General features: G+C 54.4%; 2 protein-coding genes across 2 annotated transcripts; one reads left to right on the top strand and one right to left on the bottom strand.

Annotated features, from left to right (window-relative positions):
- The first annotated feature begins 1,259 nt into the window (after positions 1 to 1,259).
- On the top strand, positions 1,260 to 11,097 carry Tfip11 (tuftelin interacting protein 11). The gene is made up of 12 exons (XM_013014406.1): positions 1,260 to 1,490; positions 2,944 to 3,097; positions 3,307 to 3,463; positions 4,919 to 5,046; positions 5,416 to 5,568; positions 6,682 to 7,209; positions 7,294 to 7,400; positions 7,576 to 7,744; positions 8,541 to 8,784; positions 9,167 to 9,309; positions 9,667 to 9,832; positions 10,719 to 11,097. Exons 1-12 carry the CDS (start codon positions 1,282 to 1,284, stop codon positions 11,072 to 11,074), a joined length of 2,514 nt encoding a protein of 837 aa, XP_012869860.1. The 5' UTR covers positions 1,260 to 1,281; the 3' UTR covers positions 11,075 to 11,097.
- Positions 11,098 to 11,283: 186 nt separating this feature from the next.
- On the bottom strand, positions 11,284 to 16,828 carry Srrd (SRR1 domain containing). The gene is made up of 7 exons (XM_013014407.1): positions 16,683 to 16,828; positions 14,966 to 15,006; positions 13,680 to 13,936; positions 13,482 to 13,580; positions 12,139 to 12,293; positions 11,748 to 11,793; positions 11,284 to 11,550 (listed from the first exon to the last, which is right to left on the bottom strand). The coding sequence occupies exons 1-7, from the start codon at positions 16,826 to 16,828 to the stop codon at positions 11,308 to 11,310; spliced, it is 987 nt and encodes a 328-aa protein (XP_012869861.1). The 3' UTR covers positions 11,284 to 11,307.

Here is a 16,828-nt window from a genome sequence, read left to right on the forward strand (position 1 = left end):
TCACGTCGGCGGTCTGCACCGCGGGGGCGCGCGCGGCTCCGCGGGAGCGTGCAGCGGGCTCTGCCGCGGGGGAGGGGAGGGTGGAGGTGAAGAGGCTGGTAAGAAAAGGGACCAGTGAAGGCGTCTGAGCGGGTTTGAAAAGGAAAAGGGTGGGGTAAGGGAGGCTAGCGGAGGGGCTGAGGCTGGTCAGGACGCATTGTGGAAACCAACTCTCCCCTACAATTAGTTTAAAAAAAAAAATCGGTCTCAAGCACCCAGCCTGTACTTGGCATCTACTAAGGGCTCTATCCTTCGTGACTACTTTCGGGATTTTTTTTTTTTTTTGGTCGGTCGTGGGGCCTGAACTCTGGGCCTGGGCGCTGTCCCTCAGCTCTTCAGCTCAAGGCTAGCGCTCTTCCACTTGACCCACAGCGCCACTTCTGGCTTTTTTCTTTTTTGCTTATGTAGTGATGAGGAATCGAACCCAGGGTCTCAGGCATGCAAGGCAAGCACTCTACCACTGAGCCACCTTCCCAGCCCCTACTTTTGGGATTTTTTTTTTTAAACCTCGTCCTACTGTTGAATCTCATTTCTCTGGGACTCCTTTAGGACATCTCCCTCCTTCTGTGCAGCCCTGGGTGAGGCTGCATCCAACTAGTGCCCTTGGGGAGAACTTGGTGACAGCTGTGCAGAGCTTAACGCAGCCTGAAGAAATGGGGGATTCCTTGTTAGTGAAGGCTGCATGTAGGGACTGGTAGATCAAAACCTAGAGGCTGTCATGGATTTGTGTGTGACTGTGCCAATGTAAGGGTGGCTTTTCTGTGCATTTGATGCTCATACACCAAAGTATTTAGGAAGAGTTCGGACTTGAGCTGAGTTTGGTTCACCTGTTCTCACAACACTTGTTAAGTGTACTCTCTAATACAGTAATCGAAAATGGCAAGGAATCTAATGGGCTTCATCCAGTATCATTTGTAGAGTACTTGTGAGCTCAGTGGTTTATAACTCTAATGAACATTCTGTAACGTTGAGTTTAGTCATCAGTTCCATTTAAGACATAGACAGAACTCATTGCCTGGCTCTGAAGGGGTGCTTATTCCAAGCCACAGTTATTGCAACCTTCTGCCTAAGTACTGATTATTTTCTGAAATAGGATTTTAATGTCCACTCTTGGAAAATGATGATAATGGGTTTTGGATTTGGAGAAAGTTCTGGAGCCTCCCAGGGGATCCTCCTGTACCTCGCTGGGACTTGATATAGATGGTGCCCTTTTTGTCCCTTTGTTTAGTGACTTGACTGGTGATGTCACTGTCCCACTTGTACCGGGACGGGGAAGGCCTAATGGATGATGACGATGACGAGCGGGAGAACTTCGAGATCACTGACTGGGATCTCCAGAATGAGTTCAACCCCAACCGGCAGCGCCACTGGCAGACCAAGGAAGAGGCCACCTACGGGGTGTGGGCTGAGCGCGATTCGGATGAGGAGAGGCCCAGCTTCGGAGGCAAACGGTACTACTGCTTGTCCTGAGCTGTTTGCCCTTGCTCTAGGGAAGTGGGAGGCAGAGTGAGGGAAACATCCCTGTAGGATCCTCTCTGGGTCTTAGTGAGTCCTAGCTATCCCATCAACTATCAGGGAGGATGTGCATGTCTGTGTCTGTGTGTCTGTCTGTCCAGTTTCTTTCTTTCTTCTTTTTTTTTTTGTCGGTTATGGGGCTTGAACTCTGGGCTTGGGCGCTGTCCCAGTGCTCTTCAGCTCAAGGCTACTGCTCTACCACTTGAGCCACAGTGCCACTTCCAGTTTTCTGGTGGTTTATTAGAGATAAGAGTTTCACAGCTTTTCCTGCCTGGGCAGGCTTTGAACTGTGATCCTCAGATCTCAGCCTTCTGAGTAGCTAGGATTACAGGCGTGAGCCAACAGCACCTGACTTGGCTTTTTTGTTTTGTTGTTTTGTTGGTCGTGGGGCTTGAACTCTGGGCCTGGGCACTGTCCCTGCCCTCTTCAGCTCAAGGTGAGTGCTCTTCCTCTTGAGCCACCGTCACTTCTGGTTTTCAAGTGGTTTATTGGAGATCAGAGTCTCACGGACTTTTCTGCCCAGGCTGGCTTTGAACCATGTTCCTCAGATTTCAGCCTCCTGAGTAACTAGGATTATAGGCGTGAGCCACCAGTGCCTGGCTTTCTGCTTGTTTTTATAAATCATTATTTTCAACATTAGATTAGATGAGATTTCTTTTTTTGTGGTTTTGCTTTATGCATTTTTATAGCTTATAAATGCTGTTTTTAATGCCCTTGGGATTATATTCAATAAAATTCAGAGTTAGTTTCTTGGAGTTTTTTTGTTTTTGTGTTTGTTGTTTTTGTTGCCAGTCCTGGGGCTTGAACTCACAGCCTGAGTTCCACCATTGCACCACTTCTGGCTTTTTCTGTGTGGTTTATTGGAGATAAGAATCTTACAGATTTTCTGCCTGGGCTGGCTTTGAACTATAATCCTCAGATCTCAGCCTTCTGAGTAGGTAGGATTAGAGGTGTGAACCACTGGGGTCCTGCTCTTAGAATATTTTTAATTGTTATTATAGGTTCATATAATGTAATGAATTTTCCTTATATGTCTTTTTTTGGGGGGGGGGTCAGGTCATGGGGCCTGAACTCTGGGCCTGGGCACTGTCCCTCAGCTCTTCAGCTCAAGGCTAGCACTCTACCACTTGAGCCACAGCGCCACTTTCCGGCTTTTTTCTTTTTGCTTATGTGGTGCTGAGGAATCGAACCCAGGGCCTCAGGAATGCAAGGCAAGCGCTCTACCACTGAGCCACCTTCCCAGCCCACCCTTTTGATTTTCTGACATACAAATGCTACTCTTTTACTGTGAGGTGCTCTGAGTCTTAAGAATTTTCTAGTGAGCTGTATGCAGGAGGGGATGCTGCAGAGTTTTCCTCATGGACCCGGGGGCTGGGTGTCTGCCTGCAGGGCCCGCGACTACTCCGCACCTGTGAACTTCATCAGCGCTGGGCTCAAGAAAGGGGCAGCTGAGGAAGTGGAGCTGGAAGATTCTGATGAAGAGGAGAAACCTGTGAGACAGGAAGACTTCCCTAAGGATTTTGGACCAAAGAAGCTGAAAACGGTAGCGTTCTTTTGGGGGACGCTTCCTGGGTGTTCTTCCGAGGCTCTGTGGTCCAGACGCCTCCTGGCTGTATATGGGAAGACTAGGAGGCACTGGGTCTGGGTTTTTCCTCAGACCAGCCAGCTTCTACATCAGTCACTGACTGTCAGGCTAGATTTTTCTTCTTTCTCTTCTTCCATTAATGCACCCTTGGCTTTTCTTCTTTGCAGGGAGGCAACTTTAAGCCCAGCCAGAAAGGCTTCGCAGGAGGAAGCAAGTCCTTCATGGACTTTGGCAGTTGGGAGAGACACACAAAAGGGATTGGGCAGAAGCTTTTGCAGAAGATGGGCTACGTCCCCGGCCGGGGCCTCGGGAAGAATGCCCAAGGTGAGGCCAGGCCAGAGCCCTGCGTGCCCTGGTTTGGTGGGGTCTCCTCCCCTCTGGAAAGTGCTGTAGCTGTGCTGCTTTGTATCCGGAGTCATGCTCCACGGCCGCCTTGCTTTCTCGCACACAGATCACATCAAACACTTGCCTGAGTGGGAGGAGGAGTGTTTCAGTCTATGACAGGCTGTACAATGGCTGCTTTAAAAAACAACGACAAAAAATTGCTTTTTTATTTTTGTTGGTCATGGGTTGAACTCTGGCCCTGAGCACTGTCCCTCAGCTCTTCAGCTCAAGGCTAGCTCTCTACCACTGAGCCATAGCGCCACTTCTGGTTTTCTGGTGGTTTATTGGAGATAAGAATCTCATGGACTTTCCTGCCCGGGCTGGCTTTGAACCGTGGTCCTCAGATCTCAGCCTCCTGAGTAGCTAGGATGACAGGCGTGAGCCCGGCACAGTGGTGGCTTTTATGGCCTGGCCAGTGTTTGTTAAAAACTGAACTTGCTGCCAGCATTTAAAAATAAGACATCACCTAAAACTCTGAGTTCTCCTTGTAGTGGTTTAGCTGTGTGTAGCTGTCTCTGCCACTGTTGCCCATACCCTTCACCCAGAAGCAATCCCGACTGGCCAGTGGCCCTCAGCTGGAAGCGGTCTCTACTATTTACTGTGGATGGTCACCCCACCCATTTGTTCATTTACATGAGCTTTCCTGGGCCCAAAGGGATCTGAGATTGCAATCCCTACCCACAGGACTTTCATCCTTTGGAAATATCAGTGAAACATGTACGTAGCTTTATTACCAGCCAAGATGTATAGCCAGCAGTGGCTGAGCAGAGCCAAGCCGATCCTGCCTTGCTTTCCTCTCAGCCTCTCATCCTCACATAGACCCAGCCGGTCACAGCCCCTCCTCACCTGCCTGCAGGATCTAACTGTTTCCCATGAGCCAGAGCCCTCCTGGCACCATGGCCGGTGTTGTGGATCAGCAGCTGGAAGGGGAACGAGAAGGCGCATCCTGTAACTGCAGTTGTGCAGCACTGAGTGCAAGGAGCGGAGTAGAGTCCGTTGACCCTGTGGCCCTGACTGTGACTGCTGTCAGGAGAAGGCTTAAGTTTCTTGCAGGGCTCAGGGTATAAAAGTCTCCCCGCCCCCCTTCCCCTCAGCAAGGCCACTGGCAGCTTTTCTGCAGTAAGGATCAGTATTTTATGTGGGTTTCCCTGCTTGCCATGGCAGATGTGCTCATGCTGAGGTGTGAGATTTCCCATCGTAGATGACTTGTTCTCTTCCCATCCCGTCCACAAAAGCAGTGACCCCGGGTAGGAATGGACGTGTGCACGCACACAAATGACCCGAGTGAGCAGAGGCACTGTGGCAGCGGAGAGTCAGGCTGCGAATTTTCCCAGTGTGATCCACACCCTTGAGCCACTAAGCCTGAAGCCCCTCTTCTCTTTCTGCTTCTGTCAGGTATCATCAACCCAATTGAGGCCAAGCAGAGGAAGGGGAAAGGCGCAGTGGGGGCCTATGGCTCGGAGCGGGCCACGCAGTCCCTGCAAGACTTCCCTGTGGTCGACTCGGAGGAGGAGGCTGAAGAGGTGACTGAGCTGAGACTGGGGCCGGGGGTGGGGCAGGTGCTATTCTTGGACCATGCATGTACACCCTGCTGTATAGGTCAGGTTCTGGGCTGCAGGGGGCTGTGCCCCAGTGGGTGGGTGTAGGCCCCAGGTGTGGACTCATGGAACCCTGGCAGCTGTGGTGTGCTGAGAAATGGCACTGGGAGCTAGAAAGCACCTGGGTGCAACACCTAGAATAGGGAGTTTGGGATGGCAGCTCAGAGGAGGGCCAGTGGGCACCGAGTGGGGAGCTCTGAGCTCTGTATTGAGAGACCGTGAGGAAGCTTTGTGAGGTGGGCTGGGTCTCGGTTGCACTGCTATGCAGCAACATGATGACATCCCTGTGGCCAGGAGTTCCAGAAGGAGCTGAGCCAGTGGAGGAAAGACCCCGGCGGGGGCAAGAAGAAACCCAAGTACTCTTACAAGACTGTGGAGGAGCTGAAGGCCAAGGGCAGGATCAGCAAGAAGCTCACCGCCCCTCAGAAAGAGCTTTCTCAGGTCAAGGTACCTTGATACCTGGCTGTGAGTCTTCTAAACGGGTTGTCTGTGTGCATGTGCGCACATGTTTGTGTGTGTACATACATGTATGTGTGCGCACATGACCCAGTACCAGGGCTTGAATTCAGGGCCTTGTCTACCACTTAAGTCACACCTCCAGTGTGGCAGTTTTTTTCTCTGGTTAATTTGGGATGAAGTCTCAGCTAGGCTCCCGGTCTCAAGTGTCCTGAGTAGCAAGGGATTACAGGCACAGGCAGCCAGTGCCTTCCCGTGGGTGTCAAGGCTCACTCACACCTGTCATCCCAGCTCCTCAGGAGGTGGCCTTGGACTCGGGGGCCCATGCTTGCCTGCCTTCCCAGCTGTGCTGACGGTATAAACGGGATAGTGTTCCACACCCACCCGAGCAAAACTGTGAGACCTAACACACAAAAAGGGCTGGGAAGGTGGCTCAGTGGTAGAGTACCTGCCTAGTAAATGGAAGGCTCTGCTTTTTTTTTTTTGTCGGTCATGGGGCTTGAACTCTGGGCCTGGGTGCTTTCCCTGCGCTCTTCAGCTCAAGGTGAGCGCTCTACCACTTGAGCTACAGCGCCACTTCCAGTTTTCTAGTGGTTTATTGGAGATAGGAGTCTCAATGGTCTTTCCTGCCTGGGCTGGCTTTGAACCTCGATCCTCAGATCTCAGCCTCCTTAGTAGCTAGGATTACAGGTGTGAGCCACCGGCACCCAGCCAGGCTCTGCTTTTAGCCCCCCAGAAATCTCCCTTCCCAGCCATAGAGAAAAAATAGAAAGAAATGGAAGGTAAAATAGGAAACATAGTTTACCCAATTTCAAGGCCTTAGTGCGCTGCTGTTTGGCTTTTCCTTGCGTGCACGCGCCCTGCAGCTCTGTGCCATGTTTTGGTTGCATGGTCGGGGCACCTGCGCTCATCAGCACAGCTTCTCCCTTATTGTCCCCAATTCTCTGTTGACATTTCATCAGTTATCCTGGCTTGGTGAGCAGGACCCAGGCCAGAACAGCCGGCTGTGCTGTTCTAGCCCAGTGCAGGCCCACACTGAAAAACACTGGTCTCTCTAGAAGCTTCCATGGGCAGCAGCCACACTCACTGCCCCGCCTCCTCCAGGTCATCGACATGACGGGCCGGGAGCAGAAGGTCTACTACAGCTACAGCCAGATCAGCCACAAGCACGGTGTGCCCGATGATGGGCTGCCCCCGGCTGCCCAGCCACTGCCACTGCCGGGCAAGGAGACTAAGGTGCCAGGCTTTGCGCTGCCCGAGCTGGAGCACAACCTGCAGCTGCTCATCGAGCTCACGGAGCAGGAGATCATCCAGAGTGACCGGCAGCTGCAGTACGAGCGCGACATGGTGGTCAACCTCTCGCACGAGCTGGAGAAGATGTCTGAGGTGCTGGAGCACGAGGAGCGCGTCATCTCCAACCTCAGCAAGGTGCTGGAGATGGTGGAGGAGTGCGAGCGGCGCCTGCAGCCGCACTGCCCTGACCCCCTCACGCTGGACGAGTGTGCCCGCATCTTCCAGACCCTGCAGGACAAGTACTATGAGGAGTACCGCATGTCGGACCGTGTGGACCTGGCCGTGGCCATCGTCTACCCGCTCATGAAAGACTATTTCAAGGAGTGGGATCCCCTCAAGGTGAGCGGGACGGGGCGGGGGCGCCGCCTCAGCAGACAGGGCGGTGTGGAGGCCGAGGGCCGCTGACCTGCCCCATCTCTGCAGGACTGCACCTATGGAACTGAGATCCTCTCCAAGTGGAAGAGCCTGCTGGAGAATGATCAGATCCTGTCCCACGGTGGCCAGGATCTCTCAGCTGATGCCTTTCACAGGTATGAGGCAAACACCAGGTGGGAGAGGCTCTCCTGCTCCCCGCGTCCCCTGCTCATTGCCGGCCCTGCTCTGAGGATTTCAGGTCACCTGCTGTGGCCAGCTCAGCTAGGGCCTCAGCCTAGAGAGAGGGCAGCGGGCTCACCTGCCACCCTGTGCCCCTCTGCCCACCTGCAGGCTCATATGGGAAGTCTGGATGCCTTTTGTTCGAAATATTGTTACCCAGTGGCAGCCAAGGAACTGTGAGCCAATGGTGGACTTCCTGGATAGCTGGGCACACATCATCCCTGTGTGGGTCTTGGAAAACATACTGGACCAGCTCGTCTTCCCCAAGCTGCAGAAGGAGGTGTGTCCGGGGCTGCTGTCGGTCCTCTCCCCTCCTCTCCCCTCCTCTCCTCTGTGCCCAGCGTGGCTTGACTGCCGGCACCTGTCAGCTCCTGTCGTCATACTACCTGCCCTTCCCACTGCTCCCAAACCTGCCCCGGGTGGACCTCATCTTTACCTGCCTCGGGTGGACCTCATCTTTTTCCCTCATCCTTTTACTTTTCTTTTTTTTGGCCAGGGTGCTGTCCCTGAGCCTGTTTGTGCTCAAGGCTAACTCTACCTACCATTGAGCTACAGCACTGTTTCTGGTTTTCTGGTGAGCAATTGGAGATAAGGATTTCCTGGACTTCCCTGTCTGGGCTGGCTTCCTTCCAACAGTGATTCTCAGATCTCATCCGCCTGAGTAGCTAGGGTGACAGGCGTGAGACGCCAGCACCCAGCTCTTTTACATTGCTTTTGAGTTAGCAGTTTCTTTTTTGTTTTTAAATTTTAAACTGTAATGTTACTGTCTTTAGTTGTACAAAGGAGTTCCCGGTCAACCTGTCAGTTTAGGGTACCCTGTGGATGTTGCTGCTTTTGTCAATCTCCCCTGTCCCTCCCAACTCCAGTTCATAGTCTCTTGATGTTTCATCACTGAAATCAGAAGTATGCATGTGTGCTTTCACATGTGGACGGTGGTCTCTGTTCAGGGGAAGTGGCATGCATGCAAGATGCTGCTCCTGTGCCTGGGCGGTTCTCTATAAAGTACACACTGCGGCCTCCGCATCCTGCAGGGGCAGGGTGGCTTGTAACTACACTGTCTCCCCTCCCCCCCGCAGGTGGACAGCTGGAACCCACTGACGGACACGGTGCCCATCCACTCATGGATCCACCCATGGCTGCCCCTCATGCAGGCGCGGCTGGAGCCGCTCTACTCGCCCATCCGCAGCAAGCTGTCCAGTGCCCTGCAGAAGTGGCACCCCAGCGATGCCTCCGCCAAGCTCATCCTGCAACCCTGGAAGGACGTCTTCACCCCGGGCTCCTGGGAGGCCTTCATGGTGAAGAACATTGTGCCCAAGCTGGGTAAGGAAGCAGGGATGTGCATGGACCCCAGTGGCAAGGAGCCACAGCTCAGGAAATGGGGATTTCCCAGGGTGGCTGGGCCGAGGCTGTGGGGGCTGGATAGACAGGGTAGGCTGGTAAAGATGCTTTCCGCTTATGGCAGCCTCTAGCTTGTGCAGTGAGGGCTCACCACCCATGGTGTCCTGATTGGCCCCTTGGGGCTTCTGGCATTAAGGCGGCCATTTGTGTCCTGAAATGGCTATGGTATTTGATCCTAAATTATTAAGCAGTCATTTCTGGGTAGGAGAAAACCTGATTCTCTGACCTTTAAGGCGGTCAGAGCCTGTGGGGTGGGGCGATGGTGGCTCTGCAAGCGTGGCTGAGCCCAGGCGCTGTGTTGCAGGCATGTGTCTGGGTGAGCTGGTCATCAACCCCCACCAGCAGCACATGGACGCTTTCTACTGGGTGATGGACTGGGAAGGGGTGATCTCGGTGTCCAGCCTGGTGGGGCTCCTGGAAAAGCACTTCTTCCCCAAGTGGCTTCAGGTAAGCCTCACGTCTGCATCGCTGTGTGGGGAGACGGGGGTGGGGACTCGCTGCATGTTGTGGCAGGCGCAAGTGGCTACAGGCAGTGGCCCTGGACAGGCCTGACAATGTCTGTGTGTGGCACATCTGTCGTGTGCCAGCAGCTGTCCAGGCCTTCCCACCCAGTGCAGGGCAGAGGCTAGCTTTGGTGGGTTCAGGAGCAAGGTTGCCGGCTGCCAAGCTGCCTCCAGCTCCCTCACCTCAGGGCCAGGCTCTGGGCTCCCATGGGCTCGCTGAAGGGTCACCGTCCAGCAGGGGGCCCCGACGCACCCGCCCCGGGGGGGGGGGGAGTTCTACCTCTCCTTTGCTGTCTGGCAGGTGCTGTGCTCCTGGCTCAGTAACAGCCCCAATTACGAGGAGATTACCAAGTGGTACCTGGGATGGAAGTCTGTGTTCTCAGACCAGGTGCTGGCCCACCCAGCGGTCAAGGACAAGTTCAATGAAGCACTGGACATCATGAACAGGGCGGTGTCCTCCAATGTTGGTGAGTAGACTTGGTCCCTGCAGACCGCCTGCTCACTCACCTCTCCCTCCTGTGCCAGTTTATCAGCTCACCCCACTTCCAGATCCAGCTGACTGGGACTTATTTCCCAGCTGGAGCTGGTTCTGGTGACGCTCTAGCTCTCCGGGCCCCTTCCCGCACACCATGCCGTGTGGCTGAGCTCCTCACAGAAGAGCCTCTCCGGCGTGTACACAGCCACAGTGCCTGCGTCCTGGGGATGGACGGACTGTGGCTCTTGGTGGCTGTCAGCAGGCAGTTCACCCCTCCCTCTGTGCCGATACCCTCTTCTAAGTCATTCCGCTTGGCTCCTGAGTGACAGTGTGGGCATGTGCTTAGCCCCGTGTTGGGAGCTAAGCATTAGGCTCTTGTCACCACAGAGCCAAGTCACCGCTCTGACATTGCTAACCACGTCTGAGCTCCGGGACAGTTTCTTCCCCTACCTCCCACTTCCCCCATGAACACAACACGGGGTCGCTGTCACCACAGACAGTTTAATGAGGCAGGGGACCGTCTGTGCTGCTCCCCACCAGACTTCCTCAGCCACCCCACGCCACGGGTTCCCAGCCCTGCCTTCCCCGGTGCCCCTCGAAGCAGCGGCTCCTCCTTCCACCTGGGCAGGAACACAAGTACTCAGAGCTGCCCGAGACAGGGCAGGACAGACAGCCAGTGACTGGAGGTCGATTCCTCCTCGTTAGCCAGTCTCTGCACTCATCCCTGTGAGCCTGGCTGGTGTCTAGCCCTCAGAGGCGTCAGATGATCTGTGTCAGTGCCTGATAGCCTTATGGCCGCGCTGGCTGGTCCTAGGGCCAGGCTCTGGGTCTCCTGAGGCTTTTCCTCTCCCACCACCTTGTCCTGTCTACTGTTGCAGGGGCCTACATGCAGCCAGGAGCACGGGAGAACATTGCGTACCTCACACACACAGAGCGCAGGAAGGACTTCCAGTACGAGGCCATGCAGGAGCGGCGCGAGGCCGAGAACATGGCGCAGAGGGGCATCGGTGTGGCCGCCAGCTCAGTGCCCATGAACTTCAAGGACCTCATTGAGACTAAGGCGGAGGAGCACAATATCGTCTTCATGCCGGTCATCGGCAAGCGGCACGAAGGCAAGCAGCTGTACACCTTCGGCCGGATCGTCATCTACATCGACCGGGGTGTGGTGTTTGTGCAGGGTGAGAAGACCTGGGTGCCCACCTCCCTGCAGAGCCTCATCGACATGGCCAAGTAGGCTGCCCGCACGCCAGGGCCGCACCAGGGCCCACAGAGAGAGGACAGCCTGTGAATACACTGTCTGAACTTGTCTTTGGACGTAGCGTCTCTGTTCAGGACACGCCACCTCGCCACCAGGGAGGGACGTGGGGCATGTTGCAGCGTCAAGATGTCCTCAGAAGACCTCACCATCCCCAGACAGGACAGCTACCCACAGGCAGCGCGGGCATGTGGCCCTGTGCACAGCCCTTCTCAGCATGGCCCCTGTGTTGTGGCACCAGGGTTTGGGCTGGCAGCCGCAGGACGGACAGGCTTCTTCCTGATGATCTCCAGGTCCTCACAGTCCTGGTAATCAGGCTCCTCCCGAGAGGCCCACAGGTCCCCAGGGAGTTGCTCCAGCCTTGGCATAGGGAACCAATGCACAGAGGTGTCGTTAAAGGTGTCTGCATACCGTGGGGTGTGTGGAAGCTGCAGCTCCTCCAGGGCCTCCAGGACCTGAGTGTACAAGTCCAAGCAGAAAGGATGAGGGTCTTTTTCTGCTGTGAATTGGAAGCTCTAAGGACCATGGGGTGGTACACGTGATATGGAGAAGGCACTGGGGTTTCCTGGCTTCAGGAACACTGGGATGGCCTGTGGGAGTAGTCTCGCTTCCCGCCCCCACACCCTTCTCCCAACCTTCCTTCAGTGCCTACCTTTGCCACATACGGGTAACTCTTCTGCAGAACCCTTGTAAGCATCCTAGAAATAATAAACACCATCAGGAGGAGTGAGGGTGTGAAAGGTAGATGACCTGATCTAGCCAGGGTTTGGGGGAGATGGGGGGGGAGAGGGAGTGGAGAGAAGGAAGGAGAGAGGGAAGGAGGGGGAGAGGGCGGTTGTAGGGTGGCTAAGGGGTAGAGAATGTGGTTCAACACTAAAGCCCTGTATGCCAAGAAATGCAACAGCTGTTGCAAACTTTAGCCTGTCCAAGAGCAGGGAGAAAGGACTTGTGAACAGATCTCACAACCCGAGGTAGAAGCCTTCACATTTCTGGGTGGGCTGCAGTTGGGCCTTTGGGGGATAGAGCCTGCACACCCAGCTCACCTTTCCCTGAGGCCTGTGAAGCTGTTCCCAATGACCACCATCTTGGAAAGGGCGTCTACCGACCAGTTGCTCCATAAAAGGTTGTTGTACAGCGCTGTCCCACAGTGTGGCATGTAGAAGATGGTAGACTCTCCACGCACGCTCCGCTTGCCTTCCTGGGTGCAGCAGGAACAGCTCAGCTGTGAGCCTTACCCCTGTCTCCTCACAGCAAGGGCAGAGCAGGGGCAGGGCTGAGATGGGGGATGTCAGGTGGGACAAAGTCAAAACTCGGCTGTGGAAGAGCCCGTATCAGTCACATATGCAGGTGACGGCTGTGCAGTTACACAGGGCCCAAACAGTGCCTGTCCTGAGCACCATGCTCCCCACTGACCAAAGAGCTGCTTGGGCAAGGATGGGGGAGGGCACTGTGGTGGTCCCCTTGCAGTCACTTCCTGCCAAACCCTGGCATAGCCAGGTCACCTCCGGGAGCTCCCTGGGGGGCAGTGCTACCTTTCCTGAGGAGGCCGCAGCCCACTCCTGGCAGGGCCTGCCCCACTCTCCTCTCATCCTGAGGTCGGCATGCGGTGCTGTCCCTCTGGCAGACTTCTGCTCTGACCCCCAAACTCTCCCACCTTGGCCTCACACAGGCTCCCTCACTGTCAGCGTGGCTTGCTGTGACGGGCCCCGTGCTCTGCAGTGACAATGTGTTCCCTGATGGCCTTCCTGGCTTCGTTTCATCACCCCAAGCTCTGTGCCCAAGGGACAGGAAGCTGATGGTATACTGGGTATGGAGGTGCCTGCCTGTAATCCCAGCACTTGGGAGGCTGAGGCAGGGGGGCTTGCAAGTTTGAGGCTAGCCTGGGTTAAACAATGTCTAAAACGATCCAGGATGAACAGAATGGCAGACTTGTGAGGAGTGACAGCTCAGCGGAGTCTCTCACGTCACAGGACAAGCTTAGGGACCTTGGTGTGAGGAGCCCAGGGCGGAGGCCCCGCTCCCAGGTGTCTGCTGAGACAGCCATGCCTGGCCTGTTTCACTCCATAACACCTGCCCTGGGCCAGGCTCCATCCCAACCCCAAAGACCTGATTCAGGCTCCCAGGTTGTGCAACAGAGCGGGATTTCTGAAGTCTCCTCCCACGGACTGTGCACTCAATACACCCAGCTTCAAGCTGTACAAATGTGTCTTCCTGACAGGGACAGCACATGCCGTCACGCAGGTTGACTGGGCAGGTCTGCCAGGGCATGGGTGGGTAGGTGAGCAGGGCAGAGGAGCCGCCCTAGCTCCAGGCAGGCCTATCCCAGACCCAGGATCAGCCGGCTCTGCTGCAGCCCCTCCCCTCCCCGCTTTTCTAAAGCACACACCTCATTCTCACTGAGAACTGCTACGCCGAGTGTGCTCAGAACTGAAGTTTCAAGCTGGCTGAACAGAGGGTCATAGACCCAGCAGTGATGTCTAGGGATCTGGAGGGGGAAAAAAAGAGTTAACTTCTGCCTGAGCATCCATGCATGCACAGTTTGCATGTCCAGGGGAGGAGGGGAGAGGGGGGACGCCAGGTTTACCTGGCACCGTTCCAGCAGGAGGAGCAGAAACGCCAGCTGTGTGCGGGCTGTGATGCAGGAGGCGAAGTTCCCCAGCCCATAGCAAACACACTGCACCAGGCAGGCACCCGAGGCCAGGCTCCCTCCTAGGTGGCAGCCAGCTGCCCTGTCTGAGTCGGCTGGTGGTGAGTGAAGACACAGGCTTTCAAGGGTTTCTGGAAGGTTCCCCACTGGTGCCTTTTGTTGCAGCTGCTTTGTAAGACACTGGATAATGGGTTCTGAAAAAGCAGGTTCCCAGAGACATTCAGAGGGTGCATTCTAACCCCAGGAGCCAATCACCCAGCAAAGAGGGCCACAGGCCCAGAGTGCAGCCCCAGCCTCAGTTTCCATTTAAAACCAATCTTTTAGATGTTAAGTCATTTAATAACACTCCTAGTACTTGTAGACTAGGCTCTGAAATGTCTTTGATAAGAATAGAGAACTCAATCACGCAAGAAATGTGTAACTCAAGAACAAACAACACTAAATCATCTCATACACACATAGGTTCTCTTGTTCCTCTTTTCATTGTACTGATTTTGAAATTTAGATGAACAAATCTGTATAAAAAGCAAAAAATCCCATACATTCCAATGGTGAGGTTTGGATTTTCTCAAAGTAGCCAATCTGTCTTCTATCCCAGTCTCTGAAATTTCTCTTCCTAGTATGACTGATGTATGCTTACAAAATTAACAAAGCAAAAAGAAAATGGCTCCTTACTGATCAGAGAATCCTTTTTGGAAGACAGCAAGATGATAGATGAAAACTTAAGTCACCAACGTTCACTTAATCCTTTCACAAGTGGCAATAAATTCAGATAGATCACACTAAGCTTGGCAAAAGCTTTGTGCAAAAGGTAGCTCACAGCAATTATGCGTAACTAACAGGGAAATGCCTTTTCAACAGAAAGGAGGACTAAGATGTGTTCTCTGCATGCTAAATACAAACACATGAAAAGTCCACTCAGGGAAAAATGGCCAGAGGAAAGTTTTAGCAGAAACAATGATAGCATTTCTTGCCTCTGTAGCAGGCAAACACTGTTGTAAGTATGTAACCTCATTTCATTCACAAAATTACACTATGGTGTATGCATGCCATGACCCCCACTCCACAGGTGGGCTATAGGGTCAGCTTTAGTTCAGGAATCAGCCTCAGAACCAAAGCACGTGCAGTGAAGCATGGTGTCTTTAGATGAAGACAGTACTCCTTTCTCCACCTATGTATCCAGGCCCTCCTCCCTCCCATGCCCTCAGCCAGGCAGCACCCACCTACTGCTGAACTCCAGAAATCAGAGACAAGCAGGTCATTCCTGTGGAGAAAAACATAGCAGGATCATCTCCCACTCATTTCACAGCTGCCCTGCCCACCACAAGTTGAGAGCCTGAGAATGGCATGATGTACCACCTGACACAGGGCTCGCCCTTCCTGAATGACGGGAGGAAGTACATGAGCATGGCTACTCTTGAGGAGTCAGAGAGGGCCTTCTGCAGGAGGCCCTGTTCCCACGGATGGGTCTGGTTTAACAGGGCCTCACTAGTGCACAAAACCCACAGAGTCAAGGGTGTTTTAGGATCCGGATTTTCTAGCCTCAGTTTCCTCACCAGAATGAGGGAAGCACTGTACCTACCATGCAGCGACAGGGCAGATTAAGTGGATTAATATGGCACACATAGCAGGTACTAAACATGGCTTTTGGTTGTTAGAAATAATTCGAAGAGGGGATTGAGGCATGGCTCAGGTGGTAGAATGTCAACCAATGGGCGAAAGTATCAGATTAAGAGTCTGAATCCTGGCCTGAGACAAAATACAATTCTAGAAAAAATCAAAACGAGAAACAAAATGAAGGGTTTGGGCTTTCTTTATTCAAGTCGACTGATTTCCACAAGTCCAGAGCAAAACAAACTCAGCAGCGAATTGAGTCGAACAGGATTTGAACCAATGAGCCCGAGACAGTGTGCAGGAGGCTCAGAGGCTGCCCACATTCTTAAGGGGGTAAAGGAGTCCAATATCCATGGGAGGGCTCTGGAAACTCATGTCTGCACAGCAAAGTGCTGGGCATCCTTTGCCCAGTGCAGTGGTGACTACAGCCCATGGGAGCTCTGGGTGGGAAATACTAATGTCAAGGGAATGTGGAGAGTTGCCTTTTCTGGGTGAGCCAGGGATTCCTTTCTACAGGTGACCCTTGGGTCATCACCGCCTCATGATTCTACTTCCAGACATGAGGAGCCCATAAAGAGGCTAATTCCTTCCCCTTGGGGTGGTCCTGCAGACATCTGATCTGATGTCAACTAGTGTCCTGGGGCTTGAACTAAGGGCCTGGATGCTGTCCCTGAGCTGCTTTTGCTCAAGGCTAGCATCAACCACTCAGGCCACGGCTCCACTTCTGGCTTAATTTGGTAATTTAGTGGTGATAAGACTCTGACTGGCTTTCTTGTCCTGGCTTCCAACAGCGATTCTCAGATCTCAACCTCTTAAATAGCTATAGGATTACAGGCGTGAACTACAGGTGCCCAGCTAAAGCTGTTCATGTTATAATAAGCTTGACTCGAACTGCAGGGAAATAAAAGTTAAGAATTCAACATAACGACAGTATAGGTAACACTGACGGGGTGCTTCCTTTGTGGAGAATGGACTGGGGGGTGGGGAGTATATGGGCTGTGATGAAAAGTCCAGAATGGGAAGCCGGGCCTGGCGTCTGACATCTGGTTCCACACTTTCCAGTAGTCGGATCCCTATGGCTGCGTGCGCCAGGCCCCGGGCGGCGGTCAGTCAGCTCGTGCTCACACGGCCCTTCGGGGTGGACGATCCCAATGAACCGACTTCGGGCCTCGGCAGCGAGCGCTGGCCCGGAGCTCGGTTTCCGTCGGGGGACCGTACGACGCTCGTGTTTCAGCCCGGGCCCGCGCGGCGCTCGCCCCCTCCGGGGAGCCGCGCACCCGCGGGGGACGCAGGCCCAGCGCCGCCCCTCTCCCCGTCCGCACTCACCCGGCCTCACGCAGGCGCCGAAGCACGGCTCCGCAGTCCGCCTCCGCGCCTCCTCCGGCTTCCGCGGCCCTCCGCCGCCGCGCCGCCGAGCGAGGCCGCCCGCGCGGAGCCACCACCCGCCAGGCGTCCGGCTCGGCCGCCGCCAT

Source organism: Dipodomys ordii, unplaced genomic scaffold (assembly GCF_000151885.1).
Source record: "Dipodomys ordii isolate 6190 unplaced genomic scaffold, Dord_2.0 Scaffold23, whole genome shotgun sequence".
Taxonomy (NCBI): domain Eukaryota; kingdom Metazoa; phylum Chordata; class Mammalia; order Rodentia; family Heteromyidae; genus Dipodomys; species Dipodomys ordii.